This window comes from Myxocyprinus asiaticus, chromosome 31 (genome assembly GCF_019703515.2).
Source record: "Myxocyprinus asiaticus isolate MX2 ecotype Aquarium Trade chromosome 31, UBuf_Myxa_2, whole genome shotgun sequence".
NCBI lineage: Eukaryota > Metazoa > Chordata > Actinopteri > Cypriniformes > Catostomidae > Myxocyprinus > Myxocyprinus asiaticus.
This window is the reverse complement of record NC_059374.1, coordinates 19371079-19388083: the sequence shown is the minus strand read 5'-3', so window position 1 is coordinate 19388083 and position 17005 is coordinate 19371079. Positions and strand designations below refer to the sequence as shown.

The following is a 17005-nucleotide window of genomic DNA, read 5'->3' as shown; positions in this document are numbered from 1 at the left end:
TTATTCTTTTTTTTTTTGTTATTATCTGTCTTGTTGCCCTATTGTTTGTGTACTGGAAGCTCCTGTCACTAAGACAAATTCCTTGTATGTGTAAGCATGCTTGGCAATGAAGTTGATTCTGAAAATAATTTCTAAAAATTTGCACACAAACAGCAATTTCTAGCTATAAAAAAACCTAGTGCCTCACCCATCAAGGTTTAAAGTGGGTAGATAAAAAAGCTATGGCCCAAGGTTAGTTGAGTTGCAACTGCACAAGTCAAGCCTGAACTCATTTTTACTCCTACTAACACTTAAAAATGAAGTGGTTGGTCAAGAAAACTCTGGATTATTATTAGAATGTTTTTATATCTTTCTATTACTTATAATTCTGTCATACATCTCAAACAAACCTGGTAGTAGTTGATGAGCTCTTCAAGTTCATCAGCATGAACGACGATATGCAATCCACACATCTGAGCCAAACGGAACTCCTTGCCATCAACACAGGCAAAGCAAACCTATGAGCAAAGAACATCCTTGTCAGTATTGTACTATCAATGTCAAAAACAAGAAACACCAGCATTGCAGCTTTTAACAACAAAATGGGTAACCCATCACTGAAAACGCTTTTACTGAAGCATCTAATTTTATAATGGTAAGACACTAATGTGAAAATCATATCAGGATTTGTAAACTGACCTCTTTCCAGGTTCTTGTGCTGTTAGCTTTGCGGGCCCCATCAACAGCAGCCTGATACTCCCCAAGATGCACCAGAGTGGAAGCCAGGCGGCCAAAGTTGGACACATTGTTATAAAGTAGTTTAGCTGCCTCATACATCTTCTCATCATAGCATCTGTCACCAACCTAGGTAGAAAAGGAGTTATAGATCTGACATGTACAACAAAACTGTCAGATATTAAATTATTTTATATTTTGTTTTGTTGTTAACATTGTGAATACCACTACAAGATTTAGTGTGTATGTAAAATCAAACAATAACACATGGCATACATGCACATACTGCCAACATCTCTCTATGCTAAACTGAACTAGGAGACTCATACTTGTTGGATGTGTGCGTTGTTTGGCCCATTGATAAACTCTTCCAGTTCAGCCAAACGGTTAGTCTTGGCCAGGGCAAAAACCAGCTCAGTCTCCACATATGATTCACGGGCCTTCTTACGGGCCATCTGAAGAAACTTGACCAAGTCCTCCCAGTTTCCTGAGGAGAACGCAAAAATCCCCAACAACATTTACCTCACAACGTTAAAAAATATATTTGTGGTTTTATGGGGTTTTGTGATAACCTGGGTGCTTTTTAAAATTGGTTCTCACCGCTTTGGGCCGCAGCTTGTCCTACTTCCATGTAAGCTGAGGGGTCATCAGCTTTGATGTAGGAGTCAATGGCCTCTTTCACGAGACCTTTCTGCAGTTGAGCTTTAGCCAACTGACTCCACACTGCCGGCTCATTACAGCGCTCAGCAAACTCATAGGCCCGGTCCAGATTCCCAATGTGCTCAATAAGAACCTACAATCAAACAATACAAAAGATTTAGACCATAGAAAATGTTAAGTGAATGTAAAGCTAGAAACATACTCTATGCAAGTATGCAGTCACAGAAGAGAATTACCAACACATTACAAACTTGTGGCCCCCTTGTGCATACATGTGTTCTTGCATTATTATAATGGTAACAAACCTCAATTCTCAAGAGGTTGATAAAGTTACCTTTAAAATTCTGTGTTATTATTGTGGTTGTTAACTAACTAACTAACTCACTTGCAACTAACTAGCTATTTAGCTAGCTAGTGAACTAACTATTCTGCAACTAGGTAAATAATTATCTAACTAGCTAGCTGACTAACTATTCTGCCACTAACAAGCTAACTAGCATCTAACTAGCGAAATAACAAACTAACTAATTAGCTAGCTATCTAACTACTCTTCCACTTATTAGCTATTATGCAAAGAACAAGCTAACTATTTTGCCCCTAACTAGCTAAATAACCAACTACCTAACTATTCTGCAAATAAGAAGCTAACTAACTAGCTAGACAGCTAATTAGTAATTCTGCCACTAACTATTCTCCAACTAACAAGTTAACCCACTTGCTAACTTACTATTCTGCCACTAAATAATTATGCTGCCACTAACTATTCGGCCATTAACCATTCTGCAACTAACAAGCTGACTAACTAGCTAGCTAACTATTCTGCTACTAACTATTTTTCATCTAACAAGCTAACTAACTAACCAGCTATTCTGCCACTAACAAACTAGCTAGTTAGTTACTATTCTGCCAATAACCAACTAATTGGCTTCCAACCATTCTGCAACTAACAAGCTAACAAACTATCCAACTAACTATTCAATCTCTAACTAACTATTCTGCCACTAACTAACTATTCTGCAACGAACTATTCTGCCACTAACTTAATAACTATTTTATTCTGCTACATTTTGGAATGCAACAATGCATGGAATCGAGCTTGCATAGCTGGAAGTGTTTGTTTTCACATACTTGCGGTAAATATGCTTTGGAAAATTTGAGAGGAGGAGGAGATGGTGAGACATACCTGCACTGCTGATGTGTTCACATCAAACTTCCTGAAGATGGTGAAAGCCTCCTCAAACAGCTCATTACTAATGGCGATGTTAGCGATGTCTGGGGCATCATAGTTGTCAAGGCGGTTGATGTACTCCATGACGCGAGTGCGGTCAGCTTTGATGGCTGTCAGGATCAGAAGGTTCTGCAGGTTTCTGAGAAAGAATGGTAAGACAACGTTTCTATTCATTCCATCATCTTCCAAATGCTTCTAGCAAGTGATATTCTCTGGAATATTCTGAAATTACCTGTGTTCACTGAAAACAGAGTTGTCCAGGACGATCTTCTCCAGAAGTTCAATTAGCTCATTGGGTAGGTCAGCAGTCATGAAAGCTTTGACTGTAACAGAGACCTCCTCAGGGTCCTGGGTCTCAGAGAGGGCGGTCTGCACAACCTGTGGTGAGCCGGAAGATCACGTTTAATCGTTACACCTAAAACAATTCACTCACTTTACTAACTCTCTTAAATATTCCTCAAATCAACGTTAAAATGGATCATATTTACTTTTCTTAATGCATGCAGGTCTTATTGTGCACAATTCATCAGAGCACATTGTTCCAAAAAGCACCCACTTATAACAATTAAAATCCATTTCCAATGGATTAAATCAAGTCCTGCCCAACAGTTTTTCTCATTGGATGTTCTTTGTTTTTACTCGTCACATTATGGATGTAAAATTTGGGTTGGGAGTTCAGGTTTTATATTGACTTTAATGGGTCACTTTCTAATTTGTACCTGGTCAATCAGAGGTCTTCTGTATGGGTTGCTTTCCAGCAGCACGCTAGCCCACAGTTCAGGGTCCTTGCGACGCACAAGGTATCGGGACAGACTTTTGAAGAGGGAGTTCTCATTGCAAACCTATGATTGTGGAATGAAAACAAATTAAAGCTACATTTTCCTCTTTTTTTTTTTTTTACTGTTTCAAAACACTGAACTATCTTTTCTTCAAATACGGTTGTAACAGTTACAAATGCTTCTCTAAAACAATAAGACCTCAGTTCATTACATGGATGAGCTCTTGGTCACACTGTCCTCTCTCATAGGCCACACAGGCCAGATGGGGGTCCCTCTTCTCGCAGTACTTGCCCACCACACGGCTGTCATAGTACGGGTTCTCTCTGAGGAAGCGCTCCGGGTTGTTGTTGCTGTCGATGTAGATCTTAGCCAGGGCATTATGAGTAGCAGGTTCTTCACAGCCCTCGTGGATACGAGCCTCCAACCATGGCAGGAGCAGCTTCAGTCTGTCACACACATCAAAGCTTGGTCAGTTCTGGCAAACCCAAGACTAAAAACACAATCCATTCTCTGAGCTAGCATACAACCAGATAATTACATATTTGTTGTCTCAAAAGCAGCTGAGGCAGTAAGTACACACCTGTTTCTTTTCTCCACCTCGGCCACCAGTTCGTCAGTGGAGAACTGGCCTCTCACCACCAGAATGAGATTCTTTATGACATCCTCAGAGCAGTCCACATCCAGCAGACCTCCAATCACCACAGGTAAGCGGCTGGGGTTCACCTGACACACACAAAAACAATCCATGTGAACACCAGACAGAAAACTGAGAGGATTGGCCGAGGAACATGGGAGATGCAGATCAACCCTCGCTTTACCTTCTGCACATAGATTTCAATGTACTTCTGCAGGTTGTTGCGATACAGGTAGAGCACGAGGTCGTGGACAAAGTCAAAGCGATCACACACAATGATGAGGGGCAGCTGGTCAGTCAGTTTAGCTTCCTGTTCAAAACACACGGTAAATAATTATGTTTAAATAATACAATACACTCATTTTGATATGTAACAAGAAACGGACAATGTACAGTCAGCATCTAGGTTTATTTTGCGATAATGACTGTGTACACATTATGGCATTTATTACACAGCTACTTACCAAATAAAAAACATACAAATTTTATATAGAAGAACTTCTACATCTGACCAATCAAAATCAAGTGTTCCAGAGAGCCATGATATAACTCTTGTTAAACTACTAAATTCTGGTTTCGTACCTTGAGGAAGTTTTTTACACGCTCAGGATCATAGCAGTTGCTCTCTCTGCAGATTCTCTCAACTTCTTTGATTTGGCCAGTTTTGCAGGCAGCTTGAATATATTTGAAATGAACCTCAGGATCCTGGCTAAAGTTTACAATGGAGCCCAGGAAGTAGAACAGACCTGCGGAGCACACAACCAGACTCTGTTCATGAGATGCTTCAATTTATATCTGAACAGTAGTTATTTTCAATAGTATGACTATCAGTACAATCGATTTAAGAATTTACCCTCGAAGCTCTTGAAGGACTCAAAAAGCTCTGTGAGCGACTGGGTGGAGAGCTGCTCGTGATACTTGGAGGCCACCTGGACGCAGATCTGGAGGTTCTGCCTGATGTTTGCAGACAGCATAGCTCTCAGACACTCTAGAGAGTCCTCCACTGACAAAGAGCCAAAGAAGTTTACCAGCCACTGCAAACAGAGTAGAACATAGTAGAAATGACCTGTATAAATGCCATGTGCCTACAATCAGACCAGAGTCTCAATATATCATGTTAAATAAGTTATTATTTTCTATTAAGATCTGAGAGTTTTGATACATTCAAATATATCCAAATTAGCCATACAGTTACAGCTGAGCAGGCAGAGGACTGTGGGTGTTACCTCTGGGTTGAGCAGGTGGGTGTGCACTACGGCCCGTTTGATATCAAATAGGTCAGTGTAGTGCTCCAGAGCTCTCTGCAGAAGACCAGCCTTCTCACACAGCTGAGCCACATGAGCCCGGTCATAGTGAGTGAACATCTGGTTGCCCAGGATGGCATCAGCCACCTAGAGAAGACAATAGAATTACAGTTAAATTCAGTGCAGTGAAATATGGCTTTAAACAAGCCAAAATAATCTAGGTATGAGATGTTTTTAATGACGGTGTGCATCCGAGACCTGTGGAGCATGCATCAAGTTCATCTCCAGCAGACGGGTTTGCAAAGGACCCTCAGTGGGGCGGTTGTTCTTCAGGGCATCCAAAAGGAAAGAAGTGCACTGCTGGATAAGGTTGTACTCCATAAACACATCCACAATCTATGGAATAATAATAATATTTGTTTGTTTGTTTATTATTTATTAGATAATAACATGTTGCATCATTAATATTTACCTGCTACATAATTTGATTTAAATAGCTACATTATATTGTCTTAGACCTGAGTGATGTCAGCCAGAGGTTCCTCATCCTGAACGAGCATTTGAGAGAACTGCAGGCCTTGTTCTGGACTGATCCGCATCACGTTCCTCAACAGGAAGATCCAGTCTGGAGTGTAGCCAACCTGCACACAGATGGTCACACATTAAAGGGATGGATCTCCAAATTGTAAAGGTCTTACACAGGATAGAGCAGAGTGTAAAAATATTGCCTGGAAACCGATCTTAAACTCACCTTTTTCGCATACAGTACAATTTTCTGGAACTGCCCGGTCTCGGCAAAGCACTGGATAACTTTGTTGGGAACATTTGCCCGCAGATAGACACTGAGAGCAAGAGTTGGATCCACAGACTTCACTAAATCACCCAGCTCTTCAGAACACTCCAGCTGCAGGATGCAAAAACAGCCAAGTTATCATCGCAAATCATAATAAGCTTGAGAGAAACAAAAGTGACTGCAATATGACTTTGAATGGAGCTCAACAATAAGGATGGGCCAAGTCAGGATTTGTATACCTGCCTACTTGTGCATGTATTTTAATGCCTTGCCAACTTAAATATTTAGTTTTCTGTGATAATTTGAATGTTGTATTTTGAACATTCTTTTGATGTAAATGTAACAAAACTGGCTGACCAAAGTTTTGTCAAAATTGCAAGATTGAAGCATCAGTTAGAAAACATTTAAGACAGTTGCCAATCTTCCCAGGAGTGGACGTCCCAGCAAATTCACCCCAAGGTCAGACTGTGCAATGCTCAGAGAAATTGCAAAAAACCCAAGAGTTACATCTCAGACCCTACAAGCCTCAATTAGCTTGTTAAATGTTAAAGTTCATGACAGTGCAATTAGAAAAATACTGAACAAGTATGGTTTGTTTGGAAGGTTTGCCAGGGGAAAGACTCTTCACTCTAAAAAGAACATGGCAGCATGGCTTAGGTTTGCAAAGTTGCATCTGAACAAACCACAAGACTTCTGGAACAATGTACTTTGGACAGACGAGACCAAAGTGGAGATGTTTGGCCACAATGCACAGTGCCACATTTGGCGAAAACATAACACAGCACAAACACCTCATACCAACTGTCAAGCACAGTGGTGGAGGGGTGATGATTTGGGCTTGTTTTGCAGCCACAGGACCTGGGCACCTTGCAGTCATTGAGTCGACCATGAACTCCTCTGTATACCAAAGTATTCTAGAGTCAAATGTGAGGCCATCTGTCTGACAGCTAAAGCTTGGCCGAAATTGGGTCATGCAACAGGACAATGATCCCAAGCACACCAGCAAATCTACAAAAGAATGGCTGAAAAAGAAAAGAATCAAGGTGTTGCAATGGCCCAGTCAAAGTCCAGACCTCAACCCGATTGAAATGCTGTGGCGGGACCTTAAGAGAGCTGTGCATAAACAAATGCCCGCAAACCACAATGAACTGAAGCAACGTTGTAAAGAAGACTGGACCAAAATTCTTCCACAACGATGTAAGAGACTGATAAAGTCATACAGAAAATGATTACTTGAAGTTATTGCTGCTAAAGATGGTTCTTCAAGCTACTGATTCATAAGGTGTACTTAATTTTTCACACATGGCTTCTCCATTTTGGCTTTTTGTTAAATAAATCATGACACGGTGTAATATGTCATGTGTTGTTCATCTGAGGTTGTATTTACCTAATTTTAAGACCTGCTAAGGACCAGATGATTTTTATTATGTCCTGTTACATAAAACCATAGAATTCAAGGAGGGTGTACTTTCTTTTTCCCATGACTGTATATATAAAATGTTTATTGCAATTTATCATGTAAATATATTGTATAAATATTATATTTTCTTAAATTTATTGCAATTTATCATGTACCTTGATTAATCACAGAAAATAATAAATGTTAAACAATCATAAATATATTTACTTTATATTTGTCTCAAAGAACTTGAAATAAATTGGTTAGTCATCATTTATTTTAATTATGTAAATATGTACATATAAATTATTTAAGTATGTTCAAATATTCAGGGTTTCCTTGCAGATAGAGACACATTTTTACAGGTATAAATCTTTGATACAAGTATATTTATTACATGCTGTAATTAAAAGTTGGGCAAAATCTTCTGCTGTTTTCCAGTGGACCTTTAACTTTTATTTTTTATAGTGTTGGGTTCGAGTCCACCTTAGTCGAGTCCCAATCAAGTCCGAGTCTTTAAACAATTGAGTCCGAGTCCAAAAGGAGCCGAGTCGGACTCAAGACCATGTCCACAACAGGCCGAGTCCGAATGAATCTGTTCATGACTCCGAATTCAAATTGTAACCGTAAACTCAACATCAATATTTTAAAAAAACAATTTGTCAATATAAATGCAACAAAAACACCTCTGTTGCATTTCATATTTACATTTTATGGTTAGTATCCTGCTGAACAGATTTCAAAGTGGTTTCAGAATGAAAGCATATGCTTTAGGTATACGAAGACAAAACCGTCCATCAACACACTTCCCATTGCATTCTGTTGACTTCAATTATTTGTTGATTTTTTCCCCTCCGCTCAAACATAGACTAAAGAAAGTGAAAGCAACGTTAGTCATTACAACTTGAGTTATTATTTCGAATTTTAATGTAGTTTTTTTTTTCTACTTCATTTTCAATTTGTCCATTCAATTTAGCTTAGTTTTATCTAAAATTATGGGTGAAATACATGTAATGTAATTTATTAAATACATTTAATGTGTTTAATACATTTAATAAATTGTAATATTAAAACATTTAATAATGCCCATGAAATTAAACAGAAAATAAAAACAGAAAAGATCAGATACCGTTAGAAATGTATTTTTATTCTACTACACTTTACACTTTTCAGTCCTCCTGCTGTGTCCAGGTTTGGCCTACTTCCATAAAGTTAAGATAAAAAAATTTTATGACAAACTCTCCTTGAGCCGACGTCTTGTTCTTTTCACTTATATTTAGTATGGATAATAGGTGAATAGAGACTTCTCCCCTCACTTGTGTTCTTCATTGACTTTTTTGCCATTGAAATGCACAGAGGTTGCACTACAAATATGTAACGGACTGAGTTGTACAATATCCATGGTCTATTTCATCCGTTATATTAGTTTAAATATCCCTGATCCCTAGCATATTTGATTTTGTCTCGATATAGTCAACTTTTTCAGTTAGAAATGGCTTTGCGCAGTAACGCGAGTCTGATAAAACGTGTTCTATTTAATATTTTGCAGAGTTGGAGAACGTACTTTTAAAAGTGTAATTACGTTATTGATGTTTCTGGATGAAAGCGGCAGAGCACGTGTGGCGATCTCTTTCCCACACACACACACATACAGCACGGGCATGTGGGCGAGAGGGAAAGTACTTTGAAAGAGTCCACGCTACTGCTCTCAGCCAGAATAATCACACGTAAGGACATATACGCGTGAAAACTGATGTGCAGAATCAAATACACAATGTATGATAGTACTAACTGTACATAGCACATCATTAAGAAGGCAAAGCCAAATTCCGGACATTTAGAGGCAATTTTGACATCCCGGCCGGACGCTTTTTTCAGATCTAAAAAAAGAAGACATGTCCGGGAAAAGAGGATGTATGTTACGTTATTTGTTTGTCATTGCATCACAAATGACATGGACTCAGAAGAAAATCCCGTGTCCTAAAGGCTCGAGTCCGAGTCAAGTACGAGTCCATTAAAATTGGACTCGTGGCTCGGTCTCGAGTCGGAACTTGAGTACCCCAACTCTATTTTTTTATAAGGATCAATGGGCAGATTAAATTCATAAAATGCTTTACTGGCAAGAGAAACTTAAGTGCACATTGCCAATGCATTATCTCTCACCTGGCTCACCACTTGCGGGGTAAGTGTCCATTCTCCGTATAGTAAATCCGCTTCCGTATTTATTATGCCCGGGACATGCGTCGCATATAATGAATAAGCATGCATTGCTCCACACAATCAGTTTCTGTGCTAGGATGTGCAGTTAAATTAAGCGTGTACCTCATAGAAATTTATATATGCCAATTTTAGCCACAGGAAGTAGGGGAAAACATTAGTGTAGTTTCAGGAAGTGGGAGAAAAAAAAAAAAAAAAAAAAAGAGATATTGCATTAATTGCATTATTTTATTTTCCTCGCATTAAACCGTCAACTATTATTCTCAGAAATGAATATGATACATTTCCTAGCCCTTGTCTCCATTGTAGACCTGTATATTGATGGTACTTTTGCTTCTTTTGCCCAGTTAACCCATTTATTTAACATTCCCAAGTATGTTTTTTTTTTAGATACTTGCAAATACAAGATTTTGTGCGCAAAACTTCCAATTTCCCTGACAAACCTCCACTCTCTGCTGTAAATGCTATCTTATGTGTCAAACTGTGTTCCAAAGGATCTATCTCAAAGCTTTATAGTGTGATATTCTCTCTTCAGTCTCCATACTATGACTCTCTTCACACCATCTGATCCCAGGTCCTCAGTATAGAATTAGATAAGACCTGGTCAGAAGTCATGAACCAGGTCCACTCCTCTTCTATCTGCACTCGTCACGGAGTACTACAATGTAAGGTTGTGCATAGGACCCACTGGTCTAAGAGCAGACTTGCTTGGATTAATCCCGCATTAATTCTGACTGTTACAGGTGCCACTCGGGTTTGGCTACCCTAATGCATATGTTTTGGACTTGCCCTGCCCTCTCCCTGTTTTGGGCCTCAGCTTTTGACTCCCTTTCAGTCATATCATCTTTTAACATCTTGCACTCACCCACTGCTGGCCTTTTTGGTGTTCTGCCTACCAGACACCCATTACAGGGTTGCTGCAGAGTTTTTTTAAATCAAATTTAAGACTTAAGATCTTTTTCAAGACCTGAACAAATCAAATTAATACCGTATCCCCAATCAAAATAAACCAACACAATCTCAAAATAAATAATTTATCACAGACTCTTACTTATACAGGCAGGGGCACACATTCAACATGGACTTAACAATGCTTATCAGTAAAACAGTGTAGGCTATATGCAAGTTTAAAATACTCTAGACATGTTTTCCACATTTACAGTACATCACATTAAAATTGGTTTATGTACCATTATATAAACAAATACAAATTAGAGGTCGACCGATATTGGATTGTGCTGATTCGATAATGTGATGAAAGCCAGTTAGTCTGCCAATATTTTTTTTAAATTGGTAGCCTATATTAAATGTTCTTAGTCTTTCCTTCCTGTGATGAGGAGGGCCAGACAGAGGCTACAAGATTCAATATTGAATTAAATTCCAGATGCACTTTGATTCATAGCGTGGAACTTTTAACTTTAAAGGCACATTAACTTTGAAATACACCGGGGACTCTTATTTTGAAATGTCTGCGCTTCACTTCTTCCAGCTGCTCATTCAAACAGATAAGGGATATAAAATGTGCACTCCTACAATAATCTACAACATATTATAATGTAAACAATTAAAAGAAAACATTGTCGTATTTCATCAACACTAAATCATCATTAGTTGATCATTAGTAATCGCTTGTCATAAATTTACGATATGGCTTAATGATTGTGAACTGCTCTGCAACAGCTGAAAACACTCACAAGTCCCGCATGCTTGGAGAAAATCCAACAGTGCCGCGTTTTCACTTTGAAAGACATTTGTCTGTATCATTTAAGATACTTAAGACTTTTTATGACCTTAAATTTTGGGAAACTGAAATTAAGACATTTTAAGCCTTTTTAAGGATCTGCGGGAACCCTGCATTACCTTCCTACTTTATTGATTTTATAGCCTTTCTTACATTTCAGGCAAGACGACAAATCTTGCTTAACTGGAAAAGCCCTCATCCACCAACACTCCCGGTGGATAAAAGATGCTTTGCACTTCATGAAACTTGAGAAATTTAGAAATTTTATTCGTCGACCCAACACATTTTCTAAAATCTGGAAGCCATTTTTATCATATGTGCACACACTGCAGCTCACTACAGCTGCAGATTATTTTAGGACTCTCCACTTTCTGGACAATATGCTGTATAGAATTTTTGTAGCTCACAGAACACCCTCTTGTCTTTTTTTTTTATGTATGTATACTTTTATAATTGTATACTTGTTATGTCTAAAACTATTTACTGACACATTTATTTATTCATTATTATTATTATTTTGTCTTTGTTTTTTTGTTTGTTTTGGTTGGATTCATTCATTTATTAATTTTTTCTAAATAAACAAAAAAGAAAAATAATTATTTTTTTTTTTTTTTAAATCCCGCTCTAATATATATATTTTTATATATAAAATTATTATATTATATTTTATTATATAAATCTTTATTGCTGAGCTCTCGAGGCACCTATTATTACTACATACAGTAAGTCAAAACATTTCAGCTCAAATGGCTTTATGTTGCATAAAAGGATATTTATTTGTACGAGGATGTACCTTATCCTCCTTTAGCCATTTCTCCAGGAGCTGTTTGCGTCCCTGCTGCAGGACTGGCCTGCAAAGTTCCAATGACTCAAACTTGTTCAGCTGGCCCTGATCCAACAAAATCCCAAAGTACTGCAGCAGAGGAGAGGTCTGTCCGGGCTGGGCAGGAACACTCTGGAAACGACGGATGGTGTCTGGGGTGCGAAGAATGCCCTGAAAGAACACACCAGCCAATCAGAAACTTCAAATTACATGCCAGACCAAGACAGACAAGGCTTTGGGTTGTGTGACGCAGTCTGCTGTACCTTTGGTGCATTGGCAGCCACTTTGGCAGCCTCAGAGTAGTTGCCGCCAGCGAAAAGGTTGTTGAATTTGCGTGCGAACAGCTCCTCGGCGCCTGCCAAGTTGTTGCGGACGGCCATCCTGAGGGCCAGGTCAGGATTCTGCAGCACGTTGGTGATGTAAGGAATGATGTTCTCTTCCTCCACGCACACAGACAGCACCTGACAAACACAAGACAGCAAAAATAGTGAATGTACACCCTGAAATTACAGAAATATTGCATTTATACCAATATATTCATATACCAATATTATGATATAATGACATAAAGGGCAAGTGAGTGAATTCTGTGCCACTTGCAGGACCAAACCAAATTGCAAAAAATAATGATGGCTCCCAAACACCCCATCTGTAACAGTACGGACAAATAGGTAGTCCCGGCCCAAACTCACACCATTGGTTCGGCCAGATGACAACATATCAGACCTCTCAAACAATATACTGAAAGAGCCAAAGTGTTTACACTCTTCAGTAAGTCAACCAACGAATTGCTAACTTACAGTTGTCTCTACACATCAAACTAGTACAGGATAAAGTATTTTAGGCTACGTCCACATTAAACCGGACACATTTGAAAAAGAGTTTATTTTCATCCACACTGCCGTTTTCAAGCATTTTCCAAATGTTGCTTGTCTACACTGAAACATATGAAAACTCTTATATCCCCTTACTGCGCAAAGAAAAATCGCCATTCTATGTACGGTCGGAAATGCAACTGTCTTTGTGTTCCGTCAGCAGACAGCAATTCTGAGTAAACTTCCAGTCGCCTTTGAAAAAATGCATTGTGAAGGTTGTACAAAGTAACATTAATCTTTAACAACACTATAAAAGTGAATAGCAGGCACAAAAACGCTGGTTACAACACAGGCCACCATCTTGATTGTTTTGGGTTGAACGGATCCATGACTGCATCACGACAAAAAATACATCATCGTTTTCAGATATCTCTGTTTTCCCTGTCCACACTACATCACCAAAACGGGGTTTTCAAATTTATCCACTTGAGAGAGCATTTTCGAAAAGCTCAGCCTTCACTGTGAAAAACGGCATCTCAGTGTGGACGGAAGGTCAAAACGTAGAGAAAAAGATGCGTTTTCAAACTAAACCTTATTAGTGTGGACGTGACCTTAACTTGAAAAAGTGAGTTGCGTGTTTTTTAGATCTTATCTCAGCATTAACTGAACATCCATGATATTATATCAGCCAGGATGGTTAATCGAACAATATTTGGCCATTTTAAAATGATCGACATTGGCTGATAACTGTACCTGATTGGCTGATTAACAGAAATGGTCATTCTGCCTTGTGCCAGTTCCAAAAACTTCCAACAGCCTTGTTAAAGCTGAAGTGTGTAACTTTTTCTGTGTTTAAATACTTTCTCCTATCCCAGCTTAAATGTAGAGACAGCAATTAGTAAGCCATTTGTAGGTTTTCTCAAAACCTGTAAACATTGTGTCTCTGTGGCGCTATAAAAATTCCTCTGTTTGTTTTAAGCGATCCGTCCATACCGACACAATAACACTGACTAAACCAACAGCGCGAGTTGTGGGCAGGACTATCAGTTTGTTCGATCAACAGAATACAAGGGGCATATTCAGACAGCTGTTTGAAAACAAATGCTTATTTTTGCAATTCTGTTCAGTGGTGGTACAATAAGAGGTCACTTAAATTCAGCAATTATGTGGACATTTTATTTGCCAACATTAAATTTTATACATCAGTTTGATTTTGGTCAATGACAACCGTATTTCTAGATGTCTCAGTAACGGCCACCAAAAACCTCTGAGCTGTTTATATGATTTACTGAATTATCATGCATGTTCTCTGTATCATTGTGAAGTTTGTTTGGCTTCTTGAGATAAACAAATCTCTCTGTGTCAAGTTCAGCCTATAATCTCTGCTGCATTACCACATTAGCAGTAATGTGAGCTAATCTATATTCATTAAAAACATCTTATAATGCACTGATTGGCTCAAAATTATGTTGATCAGTACCCACGTCCACCTAAATTGACCCCCAAGGGAATACATAAATGAATGGGCCAGTATCCCATTAGACACTTAAGTCTGCAGCAAAACTGAACCGGTCATCAGTCACTGGAGCCTGAACACATCACAGACTGCAGTAAGAGGATTACAGCGACCGTCTCTCTCTACTTCCTACCGAGAGTCACATGCTGTTCTCACTGTACGTGTCGAGGGATCATCAAAGAGCGTTATTTACAAGCATTCCTTCATCCCCAGGTCACGGCATCCTGATGTATTACGGCCCCTATGCGAATGGATTGTATGGATTGGGCTTGAAATAAGGCTCTGTGATATAAAGCATATTTTCAGCCTTTTTGGCAATCTTTGATATCTCTAAAACAGCTACAAAAAGGGACAGGGACATTTTTTTCAATCAGACAATCATTGTTGCCAAGTACGGATTCAGATTTCAAGATTTGGTTCCAATTCATAAGCTCTTGATTTGATTTGATTTCAATTCGATATAGATTAATATGGGTATATTTCAGTTATAATGTCTTTATATGAAAGAAATTCTCACCCAGCTATTGATGCTAATTATACAGGGGACCTTCTAACTAGGTACATTAGGAACATTTTAATTTGACTAATTATATTTTATTAGTTTTTCATAATTTTGTTCACATTTTAGCTTTTTAAAAATGAACAAATCCATGTATAAATAAAACGATAAATAAGATACTATATTGCATTTATTTTTTTACGTTTATTGCTTAATTGCATAATTTGTAGTATTTATAAGTGTTTCCATTGATTTGTTTAAAACATGCTAAAAACCGGGAATGTCTCTTTAAGAAAACCAGCATTTCTGTAAAAAGCATCTGTAAATGAGCGCATATTAACAAGTGACTCAAACTGCTTTATCTTTTCTCTGCTATGTGCGATTAGCATTAAATATGTATTTTTTGTTGTTTTTGATCAACAACTGACTGTAAAGAACAGAAATGGTATTAAAAGAGACATTTTTAAAGACAAATGGGGTGTTCATCTTTACACAAATACATTTTATTTGCATAGCGTTAAATTTGGTTGCAAATATGAGTGATTTCCTCTCATTGTAGAAGAGGGTTGCGCATAGAGTAAAAAAATAGTTCTATGGATTTAAGAATCGATATCGAGATCATTCAAATGAAGATCGTGATGCATCGGAAAATCAATATTTTTACCCACTCTTAGATTCTCAGCCACAAGCAAATAAACCGTAACAAATTATCAGCGAAAATATTGGTGCAATAATATTTTGGTTTTCCCAGTTATTGGCCATTAATGTATCGGTCACCGATATATCGTGCATCCCGAAATCTCCCTGATATTTTCATTTTTCCATTAACATGGGAACCCTGCAAGTAATTCAAAATGTTAAATGCAAGAAGCAAATATAAAATATTGCTAAAAATGTGCATGGTTTTCCACAAAATGAACACAAAGAATTACATTTAATCATTCAATTATATGGACCAATATAACAATACACAGTAATCAACAGCACTATTTATGTACATTTATTGTACTACAACATTTTAATATAAAAAAGCCACACAGAAACTTCCATAAACATATTTGCGTGATGCTGTGAACGAATTGTTGAACCAGTTTTTATTCGATTCCATAAAATGTAGTTTGAACTAGACTGATATCAGTTTTACCGATTAATCTGTGCCGATAGTCGCTTTATGGAATGCTAGTTACGTATGTAACTGTGGTTCTGTGAATTCCAGATGACCACCAGAGGCGGTGCTAAGCACTAGTGGATTATCACAGCGCCAGCAAGACAGATCGAGATAATATACCAAAGTCACGTGGTGATGTGGGCTGAGCCGTGAAGGATATACATCGCAGCAGCTCAGCCTCAGTACGCCTTTCTGGCGCATTCCGAGTGACTAAGAATTCTGGCAGTCATCCAGAATTCACAGAACTACAGTTACATATGTAACTAACGTTCCGTTTCATTCCTCCTGACCACCAGAGGTGGTGCTAAGCACTAGTGGATGAACCATACCAACATAGGAATGCCACCCACCTGAGAGTACTTAAGGCCACTCCTGAAGAACTGCAGAGCTCATGGCATGAGGGGCGGCGACATTCACCTTGTAGAACCACACAAAAGTACATGGAGAAGCCCAGGTAGCGGCAGTGCATATGTCCGACAGGGAGACTCCTCTGAAGGCTGCCAATGAAGAGGAAATAGCCCTGGTGGAATGGCCGGACAAACCATCAGGCAACGGTTTCTGGGCCTTCTTGTAGGCCAAAGAGATTACCTCCACAACCCAATGTGATTACTTCTGCTTTGAGATGGGTGCACCTCTCTTTACACCACCATAACAGTGGCAGCATCCACATACGGTGTCAAGGCAAATACAGGACAAAAGAGATGAGCCCTCGAATCATCGGAGTCTGAAGATGATTGAAAAGCAGCCAAGTCTATGGACTGATTAATAAACTGCA

At 38.6% G+C, this 17005-nt stretch overlaps 1 protein-coding gene across 4 annotated transcripts in view; it reads right to left on the bottom strand.

Moving 5' to 3' along the window:
* Positions 1–17005, bottom strand: part of LOC127422637 (clathrin heavy chain 1-like) — a 43586-nt gene that overhangs the window by 14392 nt on the left and 12189 nt on the right. For all 4 annotated transcript variants that reach the window (XR_007894207.1, XR_007894208.1, XM_051666386.1 and 1 more), the window contains exons 7-24: positions 12496–12693; positions 12203–12403; positions 6011–6163; positions 5778–5900; positions 5518–5655; positions 5242–5406; positions 4869–5049; positions 4598–4761; positions 4200–4325; positions 3962–4104; positions 3593–3827; positions 3322–3444; positions 2835–2980; positions 2558–2741; positions 1315–1507; positions 1044–1201; positions 679–843; positions 390–497 (exon numbers count right to left, since the gene is read on the bottom strand). Coding sequence is in view for 2 of the 4 variants with exons in the window: in XM_051666386.1 (XP_051522346.1) it covers positions 390–497; positions 679–843; positions 1044–1201; positions 1315–1507; positions 2558–2741; positions 2835–2980; positions 3322–3444; positions 3593–3827; positions 3962–4104; positions 4200–4325; positions 4598–4761; positions 4869–5049; positions 5242–5406; positions 5518–5655; positions 5778–5900; positions 6011–6163; positions 12203–12403; positions 12496–12693 (2904 nt within the window). In the remaining 2 variants the exon portion in view is untranslated. The remainder of the gene's footprint in view (positions 1–389; positions 498–678; positions 844–1043; positions 1202–1314; positions 1508–2557; positions 2742–2834; positions 2981–3321; positions 3445–3592; positions 3828–3961; positions 4105–4199; positions 4326–4597; positions 4762–4868; positions 5050–5241; positions 5407–5517; positions 5656–5777; positions 5901–6010; positions 6164–12202; positions 12404–12495; positions 12694–17005) is intronic.